The sequence below is a fragment of the Patella vulgata genome, chromosome 2 (assembly GCF_932274485.2).
Source record: "Patella vulgata chromosome 2, xgPatVulg1.2, whole genome shotgun sequence".
NCBI classification, from domain to species: domain Eukaryota; kingdom Metazoa; phylum Mollusca; class Gastropoda; family Patellidae; genus Patella; species Patella vulgata.
Genome location: NC_065880.2, coordinates 92,698,837 through 92,726,257, shown reverse-complemented (window position 1 = coordinate 92,726,257; position 27,421 = coordinate 92,698,837). Strand labels below are relative to the sequence as shown.

The following is a 27,421-nucleotide window of genomic DNA, read 5'->3' as shown; positions in this document are numbered from 1 at the left end:
TCTAATTCTTATATAATTTTTCGTTAAAGAAAAAGGTAAAAACAAAAAAAAGATAACCATTCTGTTGTACTTTAAGCCTACACCCATCTAGTAGCCCAGTTCGTAATATCCTTTCTTTCGTACCCCCCTCCACCCCCTCCTTCCCCCAATCAAAAGCAAAAACACAATAGAAACAAACAAAAAATATCTGACCTACCTATGCTGTTTTTAAAGTCAAGAAACCATTGAAAGATTCACTTTATTTGATGACCTTGACGACCAAAGAGTTATATTGCTGTTGTATATAAACATGTGCAGTGGGGTATAACGCGAGATAATCGTTATCTTGTTGAATTGCGCAGTTGGGTGGTCGAATAGTTTAACGCATGGCTTCGATTCCTCGCGCGATAAGCAGCGGGGTTGACTGCCCAACCTATTGGTTTTTCTTGGTGTCCCTCCCATGTTAGAAGTATATCTACTTGTGTCGAGTGGACGTTAACAACCCCCCACACACACACACACAAACCCCACACCCTCTCTCTCTCTCTCTCTCTCTCTCTGGTTCATGATAATACAGAAGATTATGTCTGTAGTAAATATAACATAATATTACGTGTATAAATAGCTATTAAATCGGGTTATTTTACTTATATATACTTCTAGTACAAAGGGTTAAGGCGTGCGATCTAGACCATAAGGTCTGTTATTGGGTCACGTGGCGAGGGAGGGTTTCGATTCCCTGCTCCTGTCTGCCCAACGTCGGGGGTTTTCTCTGGGTCCGCGACTGACATAGTTTGTGTCAAGAGGACGTTCACCCTACCCCCCCCCCACCTCCAGCACACAACGTAAGATAAAGATTACAGCAGTTACGATCAATATTAATAAATACATACACAATTAGCAGTAACAGTTGATGAACTTCTGCGAAGGTGAGTCATTTCCCGGATCCGAATCTATTCCAACATGATTTACAACTTGTTCGTCAGCCGGTGCTTATTTTATAACTATTTCAAGATCACGTAGTAGTGTCGCCTGTCCAACCTCGTGGGTTTTCTCCGGGGCCTCCGGTTTCCTCCCACTGCTAAAGACCCCTACGCGCAAGCGAATTATGTAAATAAAATTAAACCATTGTTAGTCCCGAAATGACCTAGTTTGTGTCGAGTGGACGTTAAACCCCATTTCTCTCTCTCTCTCTCAAGATCACGTGACATGGGTCTGTCATGTGACGTCGTTAAAGCCAGAGAATAGGTCTACATAGTTCATCCGTTCCAGGAGGGATTGAATTCATGATATTAATGCCTTATTATTAACGTCACAAGTTGTGTAAGTTATTCATGTATCTGCATTTTGCCCAGACATTGGCACTAAGGTCTACTCTTAGTTCAAGGGTTCTTTTACGTGCACACCAATGAGTACATGGTAGCGCGGTTTTGGAAGCAAATCCACAGGCGACCCTATTCCTTGTCACGTACAAGCGGGGAATCGAAACTACGCCAGTTGACTCAATGAAAGACCTTCTGATCCAATATGCACCTTTGACCATTCGGCCACCCAATCCGCCTCGATTTAAATAAATTCGTTGTCTATGCTTTACTTCCATCAATAATATTTACCGTATTTTAAATAAATTAATTTGAAAAAAAGTAGGTACAACTAGATACGAAATCCAGTTGATGTATTCCCGTTGCTTCTAGCTTTTTCTACTTGTCTCATTATTTAATACCGTGGTCGGTAAATATTTGTCAACCCAACTGGGCAAGGAATAGCCACCAGCTTTCTTGGATTGGTGACATAACAAGCATGCAAAGTTTCATGAGCTCGAATTGGTTGAAATGGGGTTTAACGTCCTACTGTTCTGCTCCGAATTGGCTAATGAAGACAGACATACACCATACAGTGTGCAATGAGGGAAATTTTGCCCGGCCAGCTGCGCTACGGGCTACTCTCACATCGTATTTCAACTGACAAGGATCTTTTACGTGCATGCCAATGTGTACACGATACCTCGGTTTTTCACTGAGCCATCGTGGCTCCCTAATGAAATGATCGCAGGCCAGAAAATTTACATGTCAGAAAATTAACTGAATCTAAAATATTGATTAATCATTAGTCCGACTGATGCAGAACTTTAGGACATTAACTTTATTCCATATCATTTATTTCTTTTTGTGAACATTTTTAAAACACATATGATTCTTCATTCATATGATTATATATAAATCATTCAGGTTACAATAGGAGATCATATCAATATAATCAACTATAAAAACTAAATATAAAATCATTTTGTAATAACATATATATTAAAAAAGTAATCAGGATAAACCAACCATTAAAACAATAATTAAATTTTGTATACTTAAAGCGGTATTTTTGAAGAGGTAAATCTGCTTATTGCAGGTCTTTCTTTAGGTCTTCAATGTTATATAAATTATTATTTAGTCATTTATTAACTTACCAAGACCATTATCAACTCTTAGGGCCATCGGATACTCGAGAGATAAATTTGCTTCCTTAGACATTTATTAACTTACCAAGACCATTATCAACTCTTAACGCCATCGGATACTCGAGATTTTCAACAGATTTAAATACAACTGACAGTTAATGATATAATTAAAAAAATTAAATACAATTCAAAATTGTCACTAGTCCATCCTTTTGTCAATTTTGTTTATGAAATCTTTTAAATTTTGGATATGAAGAGTAGAATAGGCATATTAATAATATTATCATGTTGTTGGTCACTTTTTGAAATAATTTTGGTGATATGGACACAAATCGCTGTTGTCTGGTCATGTCGAAGATTATATGACCGCCATCGTAGAATCTAATCGAGTTTAGTTTCTAATATTGTGCTCCATGTTAACGCGTGTGCGTTGTTTATGAGACATGTCATTGAGTCAAGTGGAGAACGATCGCCTGTCCAACCTTGCGAGTATTCCCCGGGTCCTCTGGTTTTCTTCCACTGCAAACGACCCCCTTATTGTTAAATTCTTGAATCATATATTTCGATAATGTCCTCCTCTCTCTCTCTCTCTCTCTCACTCTCTCTCTCTGTGGCGTGTTGAGTTTTTTGATTCCCCGGGCCAACTCTGACTGCATGTCCCTAAGACTCATGTAGAGGGTGGGTCTTGTATTCAGAAATTAGAGTCTGATATATGGAAACATGAAATAACCTATTTATTCACATTAAATATCAATCAGACACATTTCAAATGTCAGATAACCTATCTTCATTTCACCGTCCCCATCCAACAAGTTACTGTAAGATAATATATATACTACACAAATACTTCCTGATTCTCAACTATTTCTTACCTTGTCATGATGGTTATTTTGTGTCAGTACTTTCCAAATCAAAATCAAAACTGAATTAACTCAAGCACAGAAACCGTAACAGTAACGATTCGGGTGAAATCTAATATTAAACGTAACCTTTAACAAAATTCACTGACGAACACAAACAGTAAAAAAATTATTAAACGTAATTTTCACAGCTTCAACAAAATATTATATTATACATATCAATTGAATTCACTGAAACACACCATAACAGTACAAATCTAATAGAGTTATTATTTTCACCACTTCAACATATGTTTTTAAAATATTATGACATTATTATGACAAGGCATGATCAAGTGATATAGGTTAAACACAACTTAATGTTACTAGAACAAGAATGCCTGATATATTATTATTGTGGTGATGAAATCTCATTATTAACGAGTGTCATACACTAGGTAGGTTATGTTACTGACTTACCTTTCTAGAGTACCCGTGGGGTAACGTTTAACGTCCTCTAGACACAAACTAGGTCATTCCGGGGCTAACACATGGTTCCATTTTATTTCAACAATTCGCTTGTATTGCACGTAGGGGTCTTTACGCTGTGGGGGAAAATCGGAGGACCCAGAGAATAAAGACGGGGATAATCTTAAAAGGGAGAAAAAAACTGCGGTTAACGTTAAACATACAATTTGCAAGAGCTAAATCTGCCTATTGAAGGTCTTTCTTTTGGCCGGTTATTATACAGTTATTAATTAGATATTAATTAACTTATCCAAACCATAATCAACTCTCGATGTCATCTTATGTGTCGGATTTTCACTGGATTTGAATTCGATCTGCTGCTCATTGATGATTAAATCCACAAATGTATAATCGAGACTATGTTTTTTATCTCCCATAATCTATCTTTAAACAAGATAACGCTTTTAAAAGCAGTACAAAATACTTGTTCATCCAGACGTGTACTTACATTAATCTGGAATTGCACCCATGAGAATGTTACTCCGAACCCCAGATAAGAACATCGGCAAATAGTGGGTTGTTTGATTTGATATTATTCACAGTTCACACTATGTGTTGGTAAATATTCATGATCGGGGGCGGGTATAACAGAATAAAGATAGTTACATTTTTACAAGTATACTGCTTCCAATTTCCGTATGTAACATTTCCGAAAGTCAACATATGTTTCATTAAAACGTCTCTTGTTGCCTTATCCATTGAGAGACATGTTTTACGATGTACCAATATGGGATTTGCGTGTCAATTGTTTCAAGAAATAGCTGGGAAGAGGACCAAGGCTATGATTATATCTGGGGTTACCAGACATCAATATGCCACGTCACTGACCCAGTTTATTTCCATGGCATCTAATTAATCCAAAATCTTATTTCCAATCCAGACAGCCCCCCACCCCCCACCCCATATGCATTAATAATATTAGTAATTTTAAAACCTTTTTATTACCTAAAGTTTGAAATAATGTTTTGAAATTACTAATTAGTAATTTCAAAAAATTATTATTACCCAATTAGGAATTTCAAAACATTATTATTACCTAGTTAGTAATTTCAAAAACTTTTTATTAATATATTAGTAATTTCAAAACATTATTAGTACTAAATTAGTAATTTTAAAACATTATTAGTACTATATAAATAATTTTTAAACATTATTAGTACTATATTATTCTTGTTTAAAAATTTTTTTAAACATTATTAGTAATTATTAATATTTAAACATTATTAGTACTAAATTATTAATTTTTAAACATTTTTAGTACTATATTAGTAATTTTTAAACGCTATTATTACCTATTTAGTAATTTGAAAACATTAGTATTACTATATTTATAATTTAACCATGCTTGAATCAATAGAACAAATCATCTTCTTATGTAGATCGGATTGCTTCGGATGCCTTACCTTTCCAGTTTTAGATTCCAGACTTTAGAATTTCTGTCTCCTGTGCGCGCTCTCTCTTTACCCCTTCCTGTTCTCTAGCGACAACTTTACGTTCGCAAACCCCCTCCACAACTATCAGAAAATCGCGTCATTTACCATATTACTTTCAGTATATTAAAATTCATCTATACAATATAATATATTTAATATAAAAATGCACCATTAATTTTTTTCTTTGTCAGTGTAGTTTTTAATGTGAGTACGAGACATTAAGTACTGGTATATTAAGCAATGTGTTGCGCCTGACAATTTAATGTACGCTTGGAACATTTCTCGTACGATTATTTGAAATAATGGTACGCCAACATCAAATTATGACGTCACATCTGTATTTTACACTCATATATATGACTTCTGATTATAATTTCAAAGAATTTATGTTTTTGTTAAAAATATTTTACGATAGATAAATTCATAGGAGTTCCGACTTACTTTCAGGTTCCAGGCTAATATTCTATTATGTGATTTTTTGTTTTGTTTTTGTTTTTGTAACGTGTTAACATGTGTTTCATGTAAATCTGCAGCTATGGGGTATGCTATGTTACGTCTTAGTGTTCATTGCCACAATGACTTAAAAGAGTATTTGATCCAGCTCCTAACCAGATTGTACGTGACAAGGAGTAGGGTCGCCTGTCCAACCTCGTGGGTTTTGTCCGGGTCCTCCGGTTTCCTCCCACTGCTAAAGACCCCTACGCGCAAGCAAATTATTGCAATAAAATTAAACCATATGTTAGTCCCGAAATGACCTAGTTTGTGTTAAACTCCATTGCTCTCTCTCTCTCTCTCTCTCTCTCTCTCTCTCTCTCTCTCTATCTCTCTCTCTCATTCTCTTTTTTTTTACAGCTCAGGGATCAGGTTGCTCAGGGGCCAGTTGCTCAGAAATCGATTATTTTAAAGATCCGTTAAACTGTAATGGGTCATTATCTTGGTAACGTGTTGTTTATTAATGGTCCATTGGTCATGACTGAATTTTAAAATTTTAAATACAATGTGTATGTATATCAATATGTATATTAAATTTTGAACAAAAAAAACAAGAAACGAAATATGATCTGTATTTTAATCAGATTGTAAGGGCCAATATATATCTAACAATGACAAGCGATGTTAAGATAGCTCACTGACCAATTGAATGTACAATGACAAGCGATTTTAAGATGGTCCACTGACCAATTGAATGTACAATGACAAGCGATTTTAAGATGGTCCACTGACAAATTGAATGTACACCAATCAAATTGAATGTACACCAATCAAATACCTAGTATGTCGTTATTTGGTCCACTGCGCATTTTCATATACAAAAGTAAAAGTATCTTTCTGTCGGGAACTTTACAAGAAGGTGAATTCTCGAGAGTGGTAAGACCACACTCACCTGTAAGTACGGTTACTAGACCAAACAAATAGGTAGGTGACAGTTTCTTATTTCTTCTTCATTATTTTTCTTGGGGGGAAGTCGGAGCAGTGGTACAATAAGTATAGGGGTGGGAAATGAAGGAAAGGATTTAACTAACCTAACTAATAGATGGGTGTAGGGGGGTCGTATGAAAGGTTTAACTAACCCAATTAATATATGGTTGTAGGGGTTGGGGTATGAAAGAAAGGGTATAACTAACCCAACTAATAGATGGGGGTAGGGAGTGGGGTATGATTTAACTAACCTAACTAATAGATGGGTGTAGGGGGGTCGTATGAAAGGTTTAACTAACCCAATTAATATATGGTTGTAGGGGTTGGGGTATGAAAGGGTATAACTAACCCAACTAATAGATGGGGGTAGAGGGTGAGGTATGAAAGAAAGGGATATTACTAACTAGACTAATAGATGGGGGTAGGGAGTGAGGTATGAAAGAAAGGGATATTACTAACTGGACTAATAGATGGGGGTAGGGAGTGAGGTATGAAAGAAAGGATTTAACTAATCGAACTGGGGTAGGAGGTCAGATATAAAAGAATGAATATAACTAACCCAACTAATAGATGGTTGTAGGAGGTGAGGTATGAAAGAAAGGGTTTACCTGAAGTAATAGATAAGGATATGGGGTATATAAACAAGGGAATGATTGTAGGGGCGTGGAGTAAGAAAGAATGAATGACTGTAGGGTGTGTATGGATGAGGCGGGGGTAAGAAAGAAAGGATGGCTGTAGGGGGTGGAGAACGAAAGAATGGATATGACTAATAACTAATAGATAAGTTTTACGCTTTAAAACTGTTTTAAAAGTCTAGTGTTTTTTAATACTTCTTGATTCAGTAATCAGTACCCTGTCACTTTTAATTATTCATAAACTATGGCGGGGTATCAGGTTCAAAATGCGATCTGCAGTAGAAAGTAGAAAATAAAAAGCAAAAGAGAAAATTCTTATTCAAAATGGACATTTTCATGTTGGAAACATATACCGCTCGTGCTTTTCAACCTAATACGTCCACCTTTTCAACTTTAAGTCGTAAATATTCTACTTTCAACAACAGAATTTCTACTTTCAATAATCAACTTTTGACATTCGACTTTCAACTTCAGATTTTCTACTCGAGATTTTCTCCACGCATATTACGGAAATAAATTTGATCACGTGACTATTTCTGCATGTCATTAAAATACGGTATTTTTCCAGAAAAATAAACGATCCCAGGGAAAGATAACTCTAGTTGTAAGACTAAGATAAGATGGACTCAGACTAGCAATTATTTGCCCATTGTAATCAGTTTGGGTTCCAGCCTCGAGGACCTCTGTAAACTTTGCTGTTTGGTGATGACTTCATTTCCGACCTTGAAAAGGACGCCCTTGTGTTTATCATGGCCTCTCATATTTGAAGATAACATAAATGGCTTGTGTGTTGACGTTAGTGCATATCTCATGGTAAGGAAAGTTGTAGGCACCATCGCCATTGTAAATCATTTGACAGGCCAGAGTGAACAGGGAGACCTATGATTGGTCAGCAATGTAGCAGATTCCATACTGGGGGGAGGGGGATGAAAAAACTGTTGCAGTGTTACATAATCAGATTATTTCAACTTACTTATCCTGTGGAAATACAACTATAAAGGAGATATTTTATAATTCATGGGCACTGAATGTTTCAACATCTTAGATTTGACGACAATTTGGCACTTGAAACTATGTTAACAGAGAAAAACTGTGTGGTTTTCGATGAAAGTGTTAAAAGTCTAATATTGCATCATGATTACTGTTTTAAAGTATTTTCGTGTTTGATTTATATTGAATTCATCTCATCTTTTTGAAGAATGCATTTATGTTCAAAAATAAAAATGTTCTGTGGAATTCAAAATTCATTTTCTTTTAAATTATCAGATTCCAAACTGGGGGGGGGGGGATGAAAAAGCTGTTGTAGTGTTACATAATCAGATTATTCAATTTACTTATCCTATGGAAATACGAAGATATTTTAAAATTGATAGGCACTGCATGTTTCAACATCTTAGATTTGACCACAATTTGACTCTTGAAACTACGTTAACAGAGAAAAACTGTGTGGTTTTCGATGAAAGTGTTAAAAAGTCTAATATTGCATCATGATTACAGTTTTAAAGTATTTTCGTGTTTGCTTTATATTGAATTCATCTAATCCTTTTGAAGAATGCATTTATGTTCAAAAATAAAAATGTTCTGTTTAATTCAAAATTCATGTGCTTTTAAATTTCTGTCTGAAATTCCGAAGTTTTCTGATGTATTATAGTGTTTGCAGAATGCCGCACAGCTCATCTGAAAATGCATAGATTTTCATATTCTTTGGCCAGGGCATTGCATATATGTTTGTTTATTAGATAACAACAGACTTGTTTAAACTGCCAGTTATAAATAGACAATTTTTCCCACTATTTTTTTTCTCCTCTCTTCCTGCATTTTTGGGTTGACTTTTTGGTCTAGAATTGGAGAAAAGGGATAAAATTTGAAATTTCATAGCAGTTTTGGGTAATACTGATGATATTACAGCGGAGGGATAGGAGATGTAAAGTGTCTTTCTGCTGAGCAATCACTGTGTCGGAAGTGAGATTTTCACCCCAGTCAACTTCAAATCCCCGTAGCAAAAAATCTAAACGGTCAACCCCCTACAAATTTATGATGAGGATATTGCCAAATGTGGTCCCCATTGTGCCTATAAAGATTGGAACCAACGGAATGTTGAGCAAACAGCTACAGCCTGTGATGTTACAGCCATTTAACATTGAAGTCAATGGGCAAATAATTGCTAGTCTGACTCCATCTTATCTTAGTCTTACAACTAGAGTTATCTTTCCCTGGGATCGTTTATTTTTAAATACCGTATTTTAATGACATGCAGAAATAGTCACGTGGTCAAATTTATTTCTGTAATATGCATGGAGAAAATCTCGAGAAGAAAATCTGAAGTTGAAAGTCGAATGTCAAAAGTTGATTATTGAAAGTAGAAATTCTGTTGTTGTAAGTAGAATATTTGCGACTTAAAGTTGAAAAGGTGGACGTATTAGGTTGAAAAGCACGAGCGGTATATGTTTCCCACACGAAAATGTCCATTTTGGATAAGAATTTTCTCTTTTGCTTTTTATTTTCTACTTTCTACTGCAGATCGCATTTTGAACCTGATACCCCGCATAATTAACTGTTCATTAGACCCGGTAATATTTATTACCTTACACTTCATTTCAACTGAATACTGGTCAGAAAAATACCCTTACGTTACAAGACCAATAATATTACCCTCGCGTTACAAAATCAATAATATTACCCTGTCGTTACAAGATCAATAATATTACCCTGGCGTTAGAAGATCAATAATATTGCATTGGTTTAATAACGTAAAATAAACATAATAAAAATTAATAAAAATGCATTATTTAAGAGCTAAATCTTCATAGTGCAGGTATATTCAAATGTTAGTTACATATACGCCATCGGATGGTCTTGATATTGAATGACTTAGATCACTTTAGAAATTAAATGATTTAACGATAATCGAGACTACAATCATTATCGTAGCAATTGTACTTGACAATTAAGACTATCTTGTCAAAATTTGAAACACTCATAACTTTGTTCTGTATAAATGTGACATTTTAATTTTGTTTTAAATATATTATTCTTATATTTTTCATGTATGGCGACCAATGGTAAAATGTTTTAAGTTCATATTTTAGATGAAACTTGTCACAAACCAGCGCCCTAAGAAAGATATTGTGTCAAATAACAAGCGATACATCGCCTTTTACTTCAGTTCCTAACATACTGGCAGCTAATTCCTTTTCATCAACAGCATCACTAGATCTGTAATAAAACATAAAATAACAACTTCAAATGTTCAGCAAAATAACATTTATAAAATTAAACTTCACCGAAATAACATTTATAAAATTAAACTTAAAATTTAAATGTCTACTATAAACCAAGCATGGGTTAAACACCACTGTCTCAGAATTGTGACGTCATATCAAAAAATGGAAGTCTGTCTCTTGATGCGCAATTTTCCAAGGAACCTAGGACTGTAAAGAAAGTTATGTAGAAATTATAAAAGTTTGACTGAAGGAAGCAAGGATATGATCCGTTGTCACTTGCTCCCGTTTTATGGAGTTTTACCGTCCACCATTAGGATGGCCGAATGATCGCGCGTGTGCGCTGTATCATAAGGTCTGTCATTGATTCAAATGGCGTGGTTGCCTGTCCAACCTCGTGGGTTTTCTCCGGGTCCTCCGGTTTCCTCCCACTGCTAAAGACCCCAACGCGCAAGCGAATTATAGAAATAATATTGAACCATATCTCTCCGTCCACCATTTTGAGAATTTTCAATCATCTAATCTGAGGAAAGTTAATTTGTTACAAAAATACTCATAGATAACTTAAACGGACTGAAAATACAATACTGTTCTTTCATCCGAACAGCAAAATGTTAAAGATCTTCTGGTTGGCTAGAATGACATACCATCCACTGCGTTCATTCAGTGTGGACAAACGTTTAGAGAAGGGGTGTGGGAAACTTATCTGTAAGGAAATAATATTGCCACACGTTTAGAGAAGGGGTGAGTTGGGAGGGGGGCTATCTGTAAGGAAACAATACTGGCAAGCTCACCCGTCTCCTAATCGTTCAGCATCTTCAACAGTATCTGGTAGATTCTGATGAAATGTTTCTGGCAGCAGAAATAAGATCAACACCAGAGCAATTATACACACAATACAGAATAAAATGAATGGCGAAACCTCTTCAAATCTACCTGGCATTAAACTACCCTGTAACATGAAAATTACTTGTGATTCGCATTGAATTGCGATCATAAAAATAGGGATGGAGGGGGTGTGTGGATGGCCGAATGGTTAGCACGTGCGCGGTGTATCATAAGACCTGTTATTGAGTCAACTGGCGTGGTTTCGAATCCCCGGTTGTACGTGACAAGGAATAGGGTCGCCTGTCCAACCTCGTGGGTTTTCTCCGGGTCCTCCGGTTTCCTCCCACTGCTAAAAAGACCCCTACGCGCAAGCGAACTATCGAAATAAAATTAAACCATATGTTGTTCCGGAAATGACCTAGTTTGTGTTGTGTGGACGTTAAACCCCGTCTCTCTCTCTCCCTCTCTCTCTCTCTCTCAAAATAGGGGGTTTGGGTAACGCTGATTATCTATAGGTCCTCTCATGACCGCAATGCTTTATCTATATGTCATCTATATGAACGTTGGTTGTCGATAGGATTTCTCCTCTCATTATTCGAAAAGACGTTTTCGACAATGGGAGATAACTCCATAACAGAAAGTCGCGCAAAGCTGAATATAAATCGGGTTCGTCCTCTCTTGATCAAAATGCTTCACACTAAATTTTAAAACTACATCCTCTATCGCGTTCACGGGTTTCTTTGCAAAGGTGTGGTAACTCCGGAACGGAAAGTCGCTTAGTATCGATAGGTTTCATTCTCTCATGTCCCCAATGCTTCACGGATTGGCAAGGGGCCTCGACATAATACGCCCATATGGTTTATAAGTTTGGTGCGGTGTCGGGGTTTCATTCCCACTCGTCACCCGGCCTTGAATATTGTAGCTTACTTAAAGTTTTAAATAAGGTGCAACCACTGATCCGATTCTTGCTGAAGCAGAACTTGTACCATTACCAACATTTCTTAATTCAGTTGGGAATAGTTCACTTGTCCATAACCAGCATACGGCAAAAGCGCCGTTAATTCCACATTGACCCAAGAGAGTAAAACACGTCATCAGCCACTTGAGATCTGAAGAAAAAAAACAACCCAAAACTTTCTTCTATAGTCTGACAGTTAGCCGAATTCCACAGCTTCAGAGAAGCCAGAACAAAGATGCCAGAAGTGAACTGAAATGCGGGTAAATGTCCTACTTTTCTGCTCCGACTGGGCTGATGAAAACGGGAAGTCAGAACTGTGTCCTTGACCAGGACAATGGAGCAGCTATCATTCTATTGGCTATCGGCTTTAAATCAAGATTTGTGTAATCGCCATAACCTAAGCTCTAAAAAGACAATACCTTAATTGCTAAGGACAACGGTCTCTGGCCTATGTCGGGCAGGTTCTGTGAAATAACGTGCCTATGGTAAAGCCATGTTCCGCTTCGTTATACGAGTTAAGTGAAATCGGAATTAGTATAAATCCGAAACCGGAACTGGTAATTCAACACCGCCAGGCCTATGTCACTTCCCGACTGGAGCAAATTTTATATCCCAAATTTCAGCCTTGCCCCATCCATAGTGTAGCCCTAGTGTAGCCGTCAACACCAAACAGATAAACGACATGCACAAATAAATATAGTTAGTAAATTGATGTGTAGATCTCTTGTATTGAGGGGGGATGGGTGGCCGAATGGTTAGCACGTGCGTGGTGTATCATAAGGCTTGTCATTGAGTCAACTTGCGTGGTTTCGATTCAACGGTCGTACTTGACAAGGAGAAGGGTCGCCTGTTCAACCTCGTGGGTTTTCTCCCATATAATATTCCCGAAATGACCTAGTTTGTGTCGAGTGGACGTTAAACCCCATGTCTCTATCTCTCTCTTGTATTGTATGATATAGTTAGTAAATGTTGTACTGTGATCCTACCAGATGGTGCGTATAATATAATTAGTATTACAGCTATTAAAGCTATACTACCCAGTAGAAAGCAGCCACACAGAAGTCTTTTTCGGCCTAACCGTTCCACTGTTAATAAAACTACCATATAACAACTGGCTTCCACAATCGTTGCTAGAACAAGATTCAGGTATATATCTCCAACTAACGACTCTAAATTTAACATAATTCCAAAATAACTGACACTTACTGCAAACCTGTAAACATGATCAATTTTAGTAACCCGTTGCGGATGATTGACAGTGTTTCTTGACAGACCTTCCACCATGCGCCACTAACAAGGCGTGGATTATCTGACCCGTATCATCAAAAGCGCAAGAGACTTCTCACCTATCTTTGATGGAAATCACCCGACCTCTTCTCACAATGGTTTTGTTAATTCAGCTTCACCCGGCCTGTATTTTGCTCTACTTTAAAATAAACTGGTTCTGAAAATTAATACTGAAATTATTGGAATTGATGTTCTTTTGTGTTTTCCCAACCTTAAAATGTAATCTGTAAGCTGTAAGCTGTAGAGATGTTGTCAGTGACAGAGCATCGTTTTCATGTATCTCTTCAACCGGCAAACGGATCTATTCGATGTGTCTATTCTACCTGGTACCAGGCCATCTATTTGATGCGTCTATTTTGCTTGGTGACAGATCATCTATTTGATGTGTCTATTCTACCCGGTACCAGATCATCTATTTGATGTGTCTATTCTACCCGGTACCAGACCATCTATTTGTTCTGCCTATTCTACCTGGTACCAGACCATCTATTTGACATGTCTTTTCTACCTGGTACCAGATCATCTATTTGATGTGACTATTCTCCCTGGTACCAGACCATCTATTTAATGTGTCTATTCAACCCGGTACCAGATTATCTATTTGATGTGTCTATTCAACCCGGTACCAGATTATCTATTTAATGTGTCTATTCAACCCGGTACCAGATTATCTATTTGATGTGTCTATTCACCCGGTAACAGATCCTCTATTTGATGTGTCTATTCTACCCGGACATTTATAAGTTTTCTAAATTAATAAGAACAGCGATAACTTACCACATGAAATAAATAACAAAAGTTCTTAGACACCGTTTCTTAGTTGAACACAGTTTCCAGAATTTAGCAGTAGTAATATTTGCTGGAACGTTTATTGTGGCAATAACTGTTTCACTTATTATTGTCTTGTTAACTTCAGAAACTTTTGTTATTATTGTCCTGGCCTTGACCTTATAACCTTTAGTCAATAACCAACGTGGACTTTCTGGAATTATTCTGTAAAATGAGTATATATATTTCAGCCGTGAATAATTTTGTTACACAGGACAGTCGTATTCCTTTTTAGACTTTTTTGTAATACAGAATGTTTGTTACTGTGGTGTATTTTTACAATCAGATTAAAACACAGATCCTAGTCGTATTCCTTTTTAGACTTTTTTGTAATACAGAATGTTTGTTACTGTGGTGTATTTTTACAATCAGATTAAAACACAGATCCTATTTCGTTTCGTTTTTTATAGTTCAAAATTAAGTTTACTTGTCTTTACTGCCCGCGTTCTGGATGATGTGAGAGATTAGCCAATGAAACGGCCTGTTTTTGACGTGAGTTGCACGGAACTGTGGGTAACCTAATAGAAACATCAACGCGGATTGGGTAATCAAATGTCTGACGCCATAGGGTCAAAAGGCGCTCTTACGCTCGTATGACCTATGACGCGACCTCCAGCTACAACTGGTCAGATCCTCATGTAGTAGAGGTCATCGAAGGTATTAAAAAACGAAACGAAATATAGATCTGTATAAAATCACATGAATGGTATTATTTTACAGAAAACACTTAAAAGTGTAACTTACAGAAAAAAGAACAAGAGATGCGTTGAAAAGATAGCAGCAGTAAGATGTAAATATCGCCAATTTCTGATGAGATAGCCAAATAATGAAATCATGAACAAACCAAGACACCATGTTAAGTTAGATATTACATCAGTGTATCGTCTTTTAGATGGACCAACAAATTCTACCCCTATAAAGATAACAAATATATACATGCAAAATCGTTCTTTACTTGAAATTCTATATGCACCGGACATGACGTCTTGGAATTATGACAGATACCAGAAAGTTCAAGTCTATAATAATTTATAAAATCACATTTATAGTATTTAATTTATTAAAAACACTTCTAACTTACACAAAAAAGAACAAGAGATGTGTTGAAAAGATGGCCGCAGTGAGATGTAAATATCGCCAATTTCTGATGAGATAGCCAAATAATGAAATCATGAACAAACCAAGACACCATGTTAAGTTAGATATTACATCAGTGTATCGTCTTTTAGATGGACCAACTAATTCTACCCCTATAAAGATAACAAATATATACATGCAAAATCGTTCTTACTTGAAATACTATATGCACTGGACATGACGTGATCACCGCCATCTTGGAATTATGACGAATACTCGAACGTTCAAGTCTATGGTGTAAGTAGTCATCTATCCAGTCCTAAATACATTTCTGCACCAACAGTGCTATACAGTGTCCTGTGAGGGGAATTGTGTCTGGTCAGCGGTGCCTACTCTTATTTCGAATTCACACTTTCTAGGCCAGCGCCGGGAGGGATTTGCGAGTGCGAAAAATTCACTCAAAAGTGCATTATTTGTTTATTGATCAAGACTGCTTATTTCGAGTTACATTAGGCCGTCGATAAAAAAAAATATTGAAATTGCATAAAAGGTACATCAGGAACAATCCGATTTGTCTATTAAACAAATCATTTACAGAATGTAAAATATAAATCAGAGTAAATTTAAACCTACCAATTATATAGCAAGTAAGAGCCTGTCCACTTATAGAAAGTCCAAGAAAAAACCTTAATACTAATAGTACTATGTAATTAGGTGACCAAACCATCAGATACGCACAAATTACAAACACATAGTTCGATACTACCATTAACGGTTTACGACCAAATCTGAAAATAAGTCGAGCTTATAGAAATATATGGTCATTTGGTAATGATTAAATATATTCAAAATTAACTAATTTCAAAATTAACTAATTTCAAAATTAACTAATTTCCAATCTCGTTATTTTTTTATATTTACTATAATAATATTATAAGATATTCAATTTGAAATGAGCCTCGGTTTCGAACAATAGTAGCTGAGTGCTTTCCTTGGGCCTCCATCGCAGTTAGAATACGTTGGGATCAATCTATCACAGACCGACGATGTTTCAAACTTCGCTACAATTACCCGGGTTTCCAAATCCACTCCAATTTTAGATCACAACATATATATAATATAGATCACAACAAATATATAATCGATATATTTTGTCATTTGCAGATGGGTCTATTAAAAAAATAAACAGAGAGAGAGAGAGAGAGAGAGAGAGAGAGAGATATTGGATTTAACGTCCACTCGACACAAAGCATGTCATTTCGGCACTAACATATTGCTCAATTTTATTTCAATAATTCGCTTGCGCGTATGGGTCTTTAGCAGTGGGAGGAAACCGGAGGACTGGGAGAAAACCCAAGACGTTGGACAGGCGGCCCTACTCCTTGTCACGTACAACCGGGGATTCGAAACCTTGCCAGTCGACTCAATGACAGGGCTTATGATACAGCGCGCATATGCTAACCATCCGGCCACCCAATCCCCCCCACCAAAAAAATAAAAAAAACAGACACACTCGTGTAGAGCCCACGTGAGCTGATTGCATATTTAACAAGATCAACAATCAACTAGGTTAAGGCTATTTATATTTTTCAGTGGGTGGGAGATGAAGTTTGAAAAGTAACCAAATCAAAACTCATCTTTTTTAATTTACCATAAGAATTTAAGATAGTTTTTCTAGAGAGCTTTTCTTCTGAAAATAGAATTATATAAACTTACAGATCAGCTACATTACCCAGAAGGCCATATCCAAGTAGTAAACCCAGAAATAGAATCATTACAGCATTACTCTCCAGTACAGCATTATCACAAACCATATCAAACTGTTTCAATATAAACAAACATTATCACAAACCATATCAAACTGTTTCAATATAAACAAACATTATCACAAACCATATCAAACTGTTTCAAAATAAATAAACATGCATTATCACAAACCATATCAAATTGTTTCAATATAAACAAACATTATCACAAACCAGATCAAACTGTTTCATAATAAATAATACCCCTTAAACATACATTATACAAGACCTAATTCTGCAGGTTTTTTTAAATTATTAATTAGACATTATTTAACTTATCCAGACAATAATCAACTTTCGATGCCATCGTTAGCCTGTTATATATAGTGGATTTGAATATTATGTCATTTCGGGAATAAAGTATGATCTAGCGCATACGGATATTTGGAGCACCATTTGACTCAATGGTAGATCTTAGGATCTAAAGGGCGTGCGTTCAACTTTAATGCTAGTGATAAATCACACCCTCAGTGTCAAAGGTCAGGGTATATTATCGACATGCGTATTACCTCAGTGACAAATGACGTGATAAACTATCGACATGATTATCACCTCAGTAACAAGTAACATGATAAACTATCGACATGCGCATTACCTCAGTGACAAATGTTGATGTAAAGATGGAGGTATCATATACCCAGGAACTACACTTGTATTCTAATGATGTCACATTACCATATTTATCAACTGTAGTATTACGTATAAGACAGCTAGAGGATTGTGGTATAGATTGATTTATTAGGTAACCATGGTAATCGTTTTGTTGATGGTAGGTGTCGTTTTTATATCCTGGTATTGCACATCTGTAAAATATAAACATTCCCCTTACTCAATTATTAAAATAAAAATCTTGATTCCATAAAACAAGTAGTTATGTAAACATTCTTAAAGCACAGTCCAGTTTAATCCAATCTAAATAAAATACAAATCTATATTTCGTTTCGTTTATATATACTTTCGATGGCCTTCACTGCTTAATGATCTGACCCTCTGTAGTGGGAGGTCGTGTCAGCAGTCATACGAGCGTCGTTTTTTCCCCATGTAAGCAGTCGTCAAATACACGTGCAGCAAACGAATTCTGTAAAATCGAGTAACGACGACATCAAATGAACTCGCCAAATGGACGGCGATATCATGTACCCATGAAATTCTAAGTATACTCTGTCTTTCGCCCGATTCCCGCCATTACCGTCGTGGTGTAAGCCGAATCCGATAAAGCGGAAACATCAGGTTGATTAACTTAACGATCGCAGACATAGACATATTATAGACATCAACATTATCGTGATGGCGACTTAACGATCGCAGACATAGACATATTCTATACATCAATATACATTGTAATCGTGATGGCGACTTAACGATCGCAGACATAGACATATTACAGACATCAATATTATCGTGATGGCGACTTCGGAATTTTTTAAATGCAGACTTTTAAAAAGTCTGTAGGCAAATCCCTATTTCATGCAACGTGCCCAAAAGTCATCATAAAATGAGAATGCTCTGGCATAACTCAAAGCAGGGAAGCATATACCCATTCCGATCTACATGTTTTTTGTTTATTTTAAAATATTAATTTACATGTACCTGTGTGATGGCGTTGCCATGGTAAATATTGAAATCAGTAGAAACAGTCCAGATGTAATTGGCTGCATACATGTCACGGCAAATATTCGTTTCTGATACCACCCAAACTCTCCTATCTTCTTCAACAAATCATCATACATCATCTTGAGTATTCTGTCAACACAAGCAACAAGACAACTAAATACAATATGCACGGATATTGGGTCCACATCCATAATATATTGTAATAAACAGGTGACTATTATTATGAACCCCTAAGCCCTCTCATAACAGAAGTGTATATGACCTATATTGAAGAATCTGTCCTAAAGTCTACGCCTAACCGACCTATAACATGGATTAGAAAAGTTGATGACATATTTGCCATTTTAGAACCAGGTCAGAATCCACAGCACCTTCTTGAACACCTCAATAGCATCCACCCTCGAATGAAATTTACTGTAGAATTAGAAAAAGACAACCAATTATCTCTCCTAGATGTAGTAGTAATCAACTCCGCAGATAACCTAAAAACCACTGTTCACCGCAAGCCAACCCACACGGACCAATACATACATAATAGTTCTAACCATACAACCAAAGTCAAAACTGGAATCATAAGTACCTTAACAAGACGCGCAAAATTAGTATGTCCTGATGATCTACTCGACGCTGAACTACAGCACATCAACCACGTCCTTACAGAATATAACAACTACCTTGTCAACACAGTTAAAACAACCATGAAGAAAACTCTCACGCATACATGCATAACACCCGATGCCATTACAAGAAATCGCCCGGTATTTATCACCATCCCATTTATAGGACCAGCTAGCCACCATATTAAAAGAATTTTAACAGAGCAAATCGGCACAGAGGTAGTATTCAGCAGCGGAACCACACTTAAAACTATGTTAAAAGCTGGTGGTAGGATACAAAAACCAAGAGATGACCCAAAGGGTGTTGTATACAAGATAAATTGTGAGTGCGATGCGGCGTATATTGGCGAAACATCCCGACCGATTTCAGTGAGAACAAAAGAACATCACACGGCAGTTATAAACATGAAAATAATAAATCAGCAATAGCAGAACACATCTACTAAAACCCAAAGCATAAAATCAAATGGGAGAACACAGAAATACTAGCCAGAAATTTATCAACATGGAAAAATAGAATTCTACGAGAGGCGCTAGAAATTCAAAAACATAAGCCAAAATTCAATAGGGACTCGGGACATTTTCTCCCTAATCTTTAGGTGGATTTATTTAATCCCTATTAATGTCTGTTTTTTATCAGTGTATGGTATCCTCTCCCTAGTTTTCGATTTCTTGCCTGTGCGGTTAACCCTTTCATCTTGTAGTTATGGTTTCACCCGCTAATTAGTGTTTAATTGTCAGCTATATATTACTATCTATCATCTCGTTAATCTCTTATAATTATTAGTTTGATCTGCTAAATTCAAATAATTTCTAATCAATACATTACAGTCTTTCATCTTGTTAATCCTTTGTAATTGTTTATCCATATTATTAGTTCTTGTTAATTCTTAATTAATGATTAATCTGTTACATGGTTTCCAATTTGTTAACTATATATTCCACCACATTGTTGTTATATGTTAGGTGGAAGTGGACGTAAAACCCCAGAAACGAACGAACGAAATGTTATATATCATCATTTGCTTGATAACGATACCTGTATGAGTATCGAAACGTAGCATGTTAATAAATTCAGAAGTAGTATATCCATATAAGTGTTTTTAAGCAGTTTTGACTTTCACGTCCAAACGACTCCATATTTTGAGCTGAAACTTTGAGACAAGGTAAATGCAACATTCCTCTATATTTTGGCGCTTAAATTTCATACTTTTATTTTTGAGACTCTGTTCAAATCGTCCGTTTAACAACTCTCAATGCCATCTGAGCTCGAGATTTCCAAGGCATTTATACACGATCAGTGGTTAATAATTCAATTTAAAAAATGGATAATCGAGACTATTCTATCTATTATTGCAAGAACTATCAGGCATTATGAGGGGTTGGATGGCTGAATGGTTAGCGTACACGCGCTGTATCATTGACTGGCGTGGTTTCGAATCCCCGGTTTCACGTGACAAGGAGTTGGGTCCGGTTTCCTCCCACTGCTAAAGACCCCTACGCGCAAGCCAATTATTGAAATAAAATTAAACCATATGTTAGTCCCGAAATGACCTAGTTTGTATCGAGTGGACGTTAAACTCCATTTCTCTCTCTTCTCTATCAGCCATTATCTAATTCTTACATAATTTTTCGTTAAAGAAATAGGTAAAAACAAAAAAAAGATAACCATTCTGTTGTACTTTAAGCCTACACCCATCTAGTAGCCCAGTTCGTAATATCCTTTCTTTCGTACCCCCCTCCCCCCCTCCTTCCCCCAATCAAAAGCAAAAACACAATAGAAACAAAAAAAAAATATCTGACCTACCTATGCTATTTTTAAAGTCAAGAAACCATTGAAAGATTCACTTTATTTGATGACCTTGACGACCAAAGAGTTATATTGCTGTTGTATATAAACATGTGCAGTGGGGTATAACGCGAGATAATCGTTATCTTGTTGAATTGCGCAGTTGGGTGGTCGAATAGTTTAACGCCTGGCTTCGATTCTTCGCGCGATAAGCAGCGGGGTTGACTGCCCAAGCTATTGGGTTTTCTTGGTGTCCCTCCCATGTTAGAAGTATATCTACTTGTGTCGAGTGGACGTTAACAACACCCCCCCCCCCCCACACACACACACACACACAAACCCCACACCCACTCTCTCTCTCTCTCTCTCTCTCTCTCTCTCTCTCTCTGGTTCATGATAATACAGAAGATTATGTCTGTAGTAAATATAACATAATATTACGTGTATAAATAGCTATTAAATCGGGTTATTTTACTTATATATACTTCTAGTACAAAGGGTTAAGGCGTGCGATCTAGATAATAAGGTCTGTTATTGGGTCACGTGGCGAGGGAGGGTTTCGATTCCCTGCTCCTGTCTGCCCAACGTCGGGGGTTTTCTCTGGGTCCGCGACTGACATAGTTTGTGTCAAGAGGACGTTCACCCTACCCCCCCCCCACCTCCAGCACACAACGTAAGATAAAGATTACAGCAGTTACGATCAATATTAATAAATACATACACAATTAGCAGTAACAGTTGATGAACTTCTGCGAAGGTGAGTCATTTCCCGGATCCGAATCTATTCCAACATGATTTACAACTTGTTCGTCAGCCGGTGCTTATTTTATAACTATTTCAAGATCACGTAGTAGTGTCGCCTGTCCAACCTCGTGGGTTTTCTCCGGGGGCCTCCGGTTTCCTCCCACTGCTAAAGACCCCTACGCGCAAGCGAATTATGTAAATAAAATTAAACCATTGTTAGTCCCGAAATGACCTAGTTTGTGTCGAGTGGACGTTAAACCCCATTTCTCTCTCTCTCAAGATCACGTGACATGGGTCTGTCATGTGACGTCGTTAAAGCCAGAGAATAGGTCTACATAGTTCATCCGTTCCAGGAGGGATTGAATTCATGATATTAATGCCTTATTATTAACGTCACAAGTTGTGTAAGTTATTCATGTATCTGCATTTTGCCCAGACATTGGCACTAAGGTCTACTCTTAGTTCGAATTCCAACTTTCAAGGGTTCTTTTACGTGCACACCAATGAGTACATGGTAGCTCGGTTTTGGAAGCAAATCCACAGGCGACCCTATTCCTTGTCACGTACAAGCGGGGAATCGAAACTACGCCAGTTGACTCAATGAAAGACCTTCTGATCCAATATGCACCTTTGACCATTCGGCCACCCAATCCGCCTCGATTTAAATAAATTCGTTGTCTATGCTTTACTTCCATCAATAATATTTACCGTATTTTAAATAAATTAATTTGAAAAAAAGTAGGTACAACTAGATACGAAATCCAGTTGATGTATTCCCGTTGCTTCTAGCTTTTTCTACTTGTCTCATTATTTAATACCGTGGTCGGTAAATATTTGTCAACCCAACTGGGCAAGGAATAGCCACCAGCTTTCTTGGATTGGTGACATAACAAGCATGCAAAGTTTCATGAGCTCGAATTGGTTGAAATGGGGTTTAACGTCCTACTGTTCTGCTCCGAATTGGCTAATGAAGACAGGCATACACCATACAGTGTGCAATGAGGGAAATTTTGCCCGGCCAGCTGCGCTACGGGCTACTCTCACATCGTATTTCAACTGACAAGGATCTTTTACGTGCATGCCAATGTGTACACGATACCTCGGTTTTTCACTGAGCCATCGTGGCTCCCTAATGAAATGATCGCAGGCCAGAAAATTTACATGTCAGAAAATTAACTGAATCTAAAATATTGATTAATCATTAGTCCGACTGATGCAGAACTTTAGGACATTAACTTTATTCCATATCATTTATTTCTTTTTGTGAACATTTTTAAAACACATATGATTCTTCATTCATATGATTATATATAAATCATTCAGGTTACAATAGGAGATCATATCAATATAATCAACTATAAAAACTAAATATAAAATCATTTTGTAATAACATATATATTAAAAAAGTAATCAGGATAAACCAACCATTAAAACAATAATTAAATTTTGTATACTTAAAGCGGTATTTTTGAAGAGGTAAATCTGCTTATTGCAGGTCTTTCTTTAGGTCTTCAATGTTATATAAATTATTATTTAGTCATTTATTAACTTACCAAGACCATTATCAACTCTTAGGGCCATCGGATACTCGAGAGATAAATTTGCTTCCTTAGACATTTATTAACTTACCAAGACCATTATCAACTCTTAACGCCATCGGATACTCGAGATTTTCAACAGATTTAAATACAATTGACAGTTAATGATATAATTAAAAAAATTAAATACAATTCAAAATTGTCACTAGTCCATCCTTTTGTCAATTTTGTTTATGAAATCTTTTAAATTTTGGATATGAAGAGTAGAATAGGCATATTAATAATATTATCATGTTGTTGGTCACTTTTTGAAATAATTTTGGTGATATGGACACAAATCGCTGTTGTCTGGTCATGTCGAAGATTATATGACCGCCATCGTAGAATCTAATCGAGTTTAGTTTCTAATATTGTGCTCCATGTTAACGCGTGCGCGTTGTTTATGAGACATGTCATTGAGTCAAGTGGAGAACGATCGCCTGTCCAACCTTGCGAGTATTCCCCGGGACCTCTGGTTTTCTTCCACTGCAAACGACCCCCTTATTGTTAAATTCTTGAATCATATATTTCGATAATGTCCTCCTCTCTCTCTCTCTCTCTCTCACTCTCTCTCTCTCTGTGGCGTGTAGAGTTTTTTGATTCCCCGGGCCAACTCTGACTGCATGTCCCTAAGACTCATGTAGAGGGTGGGTCTTGTATTCAGAAATTAGAGTCTGATATATGGAAACATGAAATAACCTATTTATTCACATTAAATATCAATCAGACACATTTCAAATGTCAGATAACCTATTTTCATTTCACCGTCCCCATCCAACAAGTTACTGTAAGATAATATATATACTACACAAATACTTCCTGATTCTCAACTATTTCTTACCTTGTCATGATGGTTATTTTGTGTCAGTACTTTCCAAATCAAAATCAAAACTGAATTAACTCAAGCACAGAAGCCGTAACAGTAACGATTCGGGTGAAATCTAATATTAAACGTAACCTTTAACAAAATTCACTGACGAACACAAACAGTAAAAAAATTATTAAACGTAATTTTCACAGCTTCAACAAAATATTATATTATACATATCAATTGAATTCACTGAAACACACCATAACAGTACAAATCTAATAGAGTTATTATTTTCACCACTTCAACATATGTTTTTAAAATATTATGACATTATTATGACAAGGCATGATCAAGTGATATAGGTTAAACACAACTTAATGTTACTAGAACAAGAATGCCTGATATATTATTATTGTGGTGATGAAATCTCATTATTAACGAGTGTCATACACTAGGTAGGTTATGTTACTGACTTACCTTTCTAGAGTACCCGTGGGGTAACGTTTAACGTCCTCTAGACACAAACTAGGTCATTCCGGGGCTAACACATGGTTCCATTTTATTTCAACAATTCGCTTGTATTGCACGTAGGGGTCTTTACGCTGTGGGGGAAAATCGGAGGACCCAGAGAATAAAGACGGGGATAATCTTAAAAGGGAGAAAAAAACTGCGGTTAACGTTAAACATACAATTTGCAAGAGCTAAATCTGCCTATTGAAGGTCTTTCTTTTGGCCGGTTATTATACAGTTATTAATTAGACATTAATTAACTTATCCAAACCATAATCAACTCTCGATGTCATCTTATGTGTCGGATTTTCACTGGATTTGAATTCGATCTGCTGCTCATTGATGATTAAATCCAAAAATGTATAATCGAGACTATGTTTTTTATCTCCCATAATCTATCTTTAAACAAGATAACGCTTTTAAAAGCAGTACAAAATACTTGTTCATCCAGACGTGTACTTACATTAATCTGGAATTGCACCCATGAGAATGTTACTCCGAACCCCAGATAAGAACATCGGCAAATAGTGGGTTGTTTGATTTGATATTATTCACAGTTCACACTATGTGTTGGTAAATATTCATGATCGGGGGCGGGTATAACAGAATAAAGATAGTTACATTTTTACAAGTATACTGCTTCCAATTTCCGTATTTAACATTTCCGAAAGTCAACATATGTTTCATTAAAACGTCTCTTGTTGCCTTATCCATTGAGAGACATGTTTTACGATGTACCAATATGGGATTTGCGTGTCAATTGTTTCAAGAAATAGCTGGGAAGAGGACCAAGGCTATGATTATATCTGGGGTTACCAGACATCAATATGCCACGTCACTGACCCAGTTTATTTCCATGGCATCTAATTACTCCAAAATCTTATTTCCAATCCAGACAGCCCCCCACCCCCCACCCCATATGCATTAATAATATTAGTAATTTTAAAACCTTTTTATTACCTAAAGTTTAAAACAGTTTTAAAGCGTAAAACTTATCTATTAGTTATTAGTCATATCCATTCTTTCGTTCTCCACCCCCTACAGCCATCCTTTCTTTCTTACCCCCGCCTCATCCATACACACACACAAACCCTACAGTCATTCATTCTTTCTTACTCCACGCCCCTACAACCATTCCCTTGTTTATATACCCCATATCCTTATCTATTACTTCAGGTAAACCTTTTCTTTCATACCTCACCTCCTACAACCATCTATTAGTTGGGTTAGTTATATTCATTCTTTTATACCTGACCTCCTACCCCAGTTCGATTAGTTAAATCCTTTCTTTCATACCTCACTCCCTACCCCCATCTATTAGTCCAGTTAGTAATATCTCTTTCTTTCATACCTCACTCCCTACCCCCATCTATTAGTCCAGTTAGTAATATCCCTTTCTTTCATACCTCACCCTCTACCCCCATCTATTAGTTGGGTAAGTTATACCCTTTCATACCCCAACCCCTACAACCATATATTAATTGGGTTAGTTAAACCTTTCATACGACCCCCCTACACCCATCTATTAGTTAGGTTAGTTAAATCCTTTCCTTCATTTCCCACCCCTATACTTATTGTACCACTGCTCCGACTTCCCCCCAAGAAAAATAATGAAGAAGAAATAAGAAACTGTCACCTACCTATTTGTTTGGTCTAGTAACCGTACTTACAGGTGAGTGTGGTCTTACCACTCTCGAGAATTCACCTTCTTGTAAAGTTCCCGACAGAAAGATACTTTTACTTTTGTATATGAAAATGCGCAGTGGACCAAATAACGACATACTAGGTATTTGATTGGTGTACATTCAATTTGATTGGTGTACATTCAATTGGTCAGTGGACCATCTTAAAATCGCTTGTCATTGTACATTCAATTGGTCAGTGGACCATCTTAAAATCGCTTGTCATTGTACATTCAATTGGTCAGTGAGCTATCTTAACATCGCTTGTCATTGTCAGATATATATTGGCCCTTACAATTACAGATACAGATCATATACATATTGATATACATACACATTGTATTTAAAATTTTAAAATTCAGTCATGACCAATGGACCATTAATAAACAACACGTTACCAAGATAATGACCCATTACAGTTTAATGGATCTTTAAAATAATTGATTTCTGAGCAACTGGCCCCTGAGCAACCTGATCCCTGAGCTGTAAAAAAAAAGAGAATGAGAGAGAGAGATAGAGAGAGAGAGAGAGAGAGAGAGAGAGAGAGAGCAATGGAGTTTAACACAAACTAGGTCATTTCGGGACTAACATATGGTTTAATTTTATTGCAATAATTTGCTTGCGCGTAGGGGTCTTTAGCAGTGGGAGGAAACCGGAGGACCCGGACAAAACCCACGAGGTTGGACAGGCGACCCTACTCCTTGTCACGTACAATCTGGTTAGGAGCTGGATCAAATACACTAAGACGTAACATAGCATACCCCATAGCTGCAGATTTACATGAAACACAT

The 27,421-nt window shown here is 36.6% G+C and overlaps 1 protein-coding gene across 1 annotated transcript; it reads right to left on the bottom strand.

Annotated features, from left to right (window-relative positions):
• Nucleotides 1-4,917: 4,917 nt before the first annotated feature.
• Nucleotides 4,918-19,019, bottom strand: LOC130010650 (organic cation transporter protein-like). Its single transcript, XM_056098420.1, has 6 exons — nucleotides 18,922-19,019; nucleotides 17,882-18,110; nucleotides 17,214-17,301; nucleotides 15,149-15,317; nucleotides 13,391-13,484; nucleotides 4,918-4,923 (listed from the first exon to the last, which is right to left on the bottom strand). Exons 1-6 carry the CDS (start codon nucleotides 19,017-19,019, stop codon nucleotides 4,918-4,920), a joined length of 684 nt encoding a protein of 227 aa, XP_055954395.1.
• Between the last annotated feature and the right edge of the window lie 8,402 nt (nucleotides 19,020-27,421).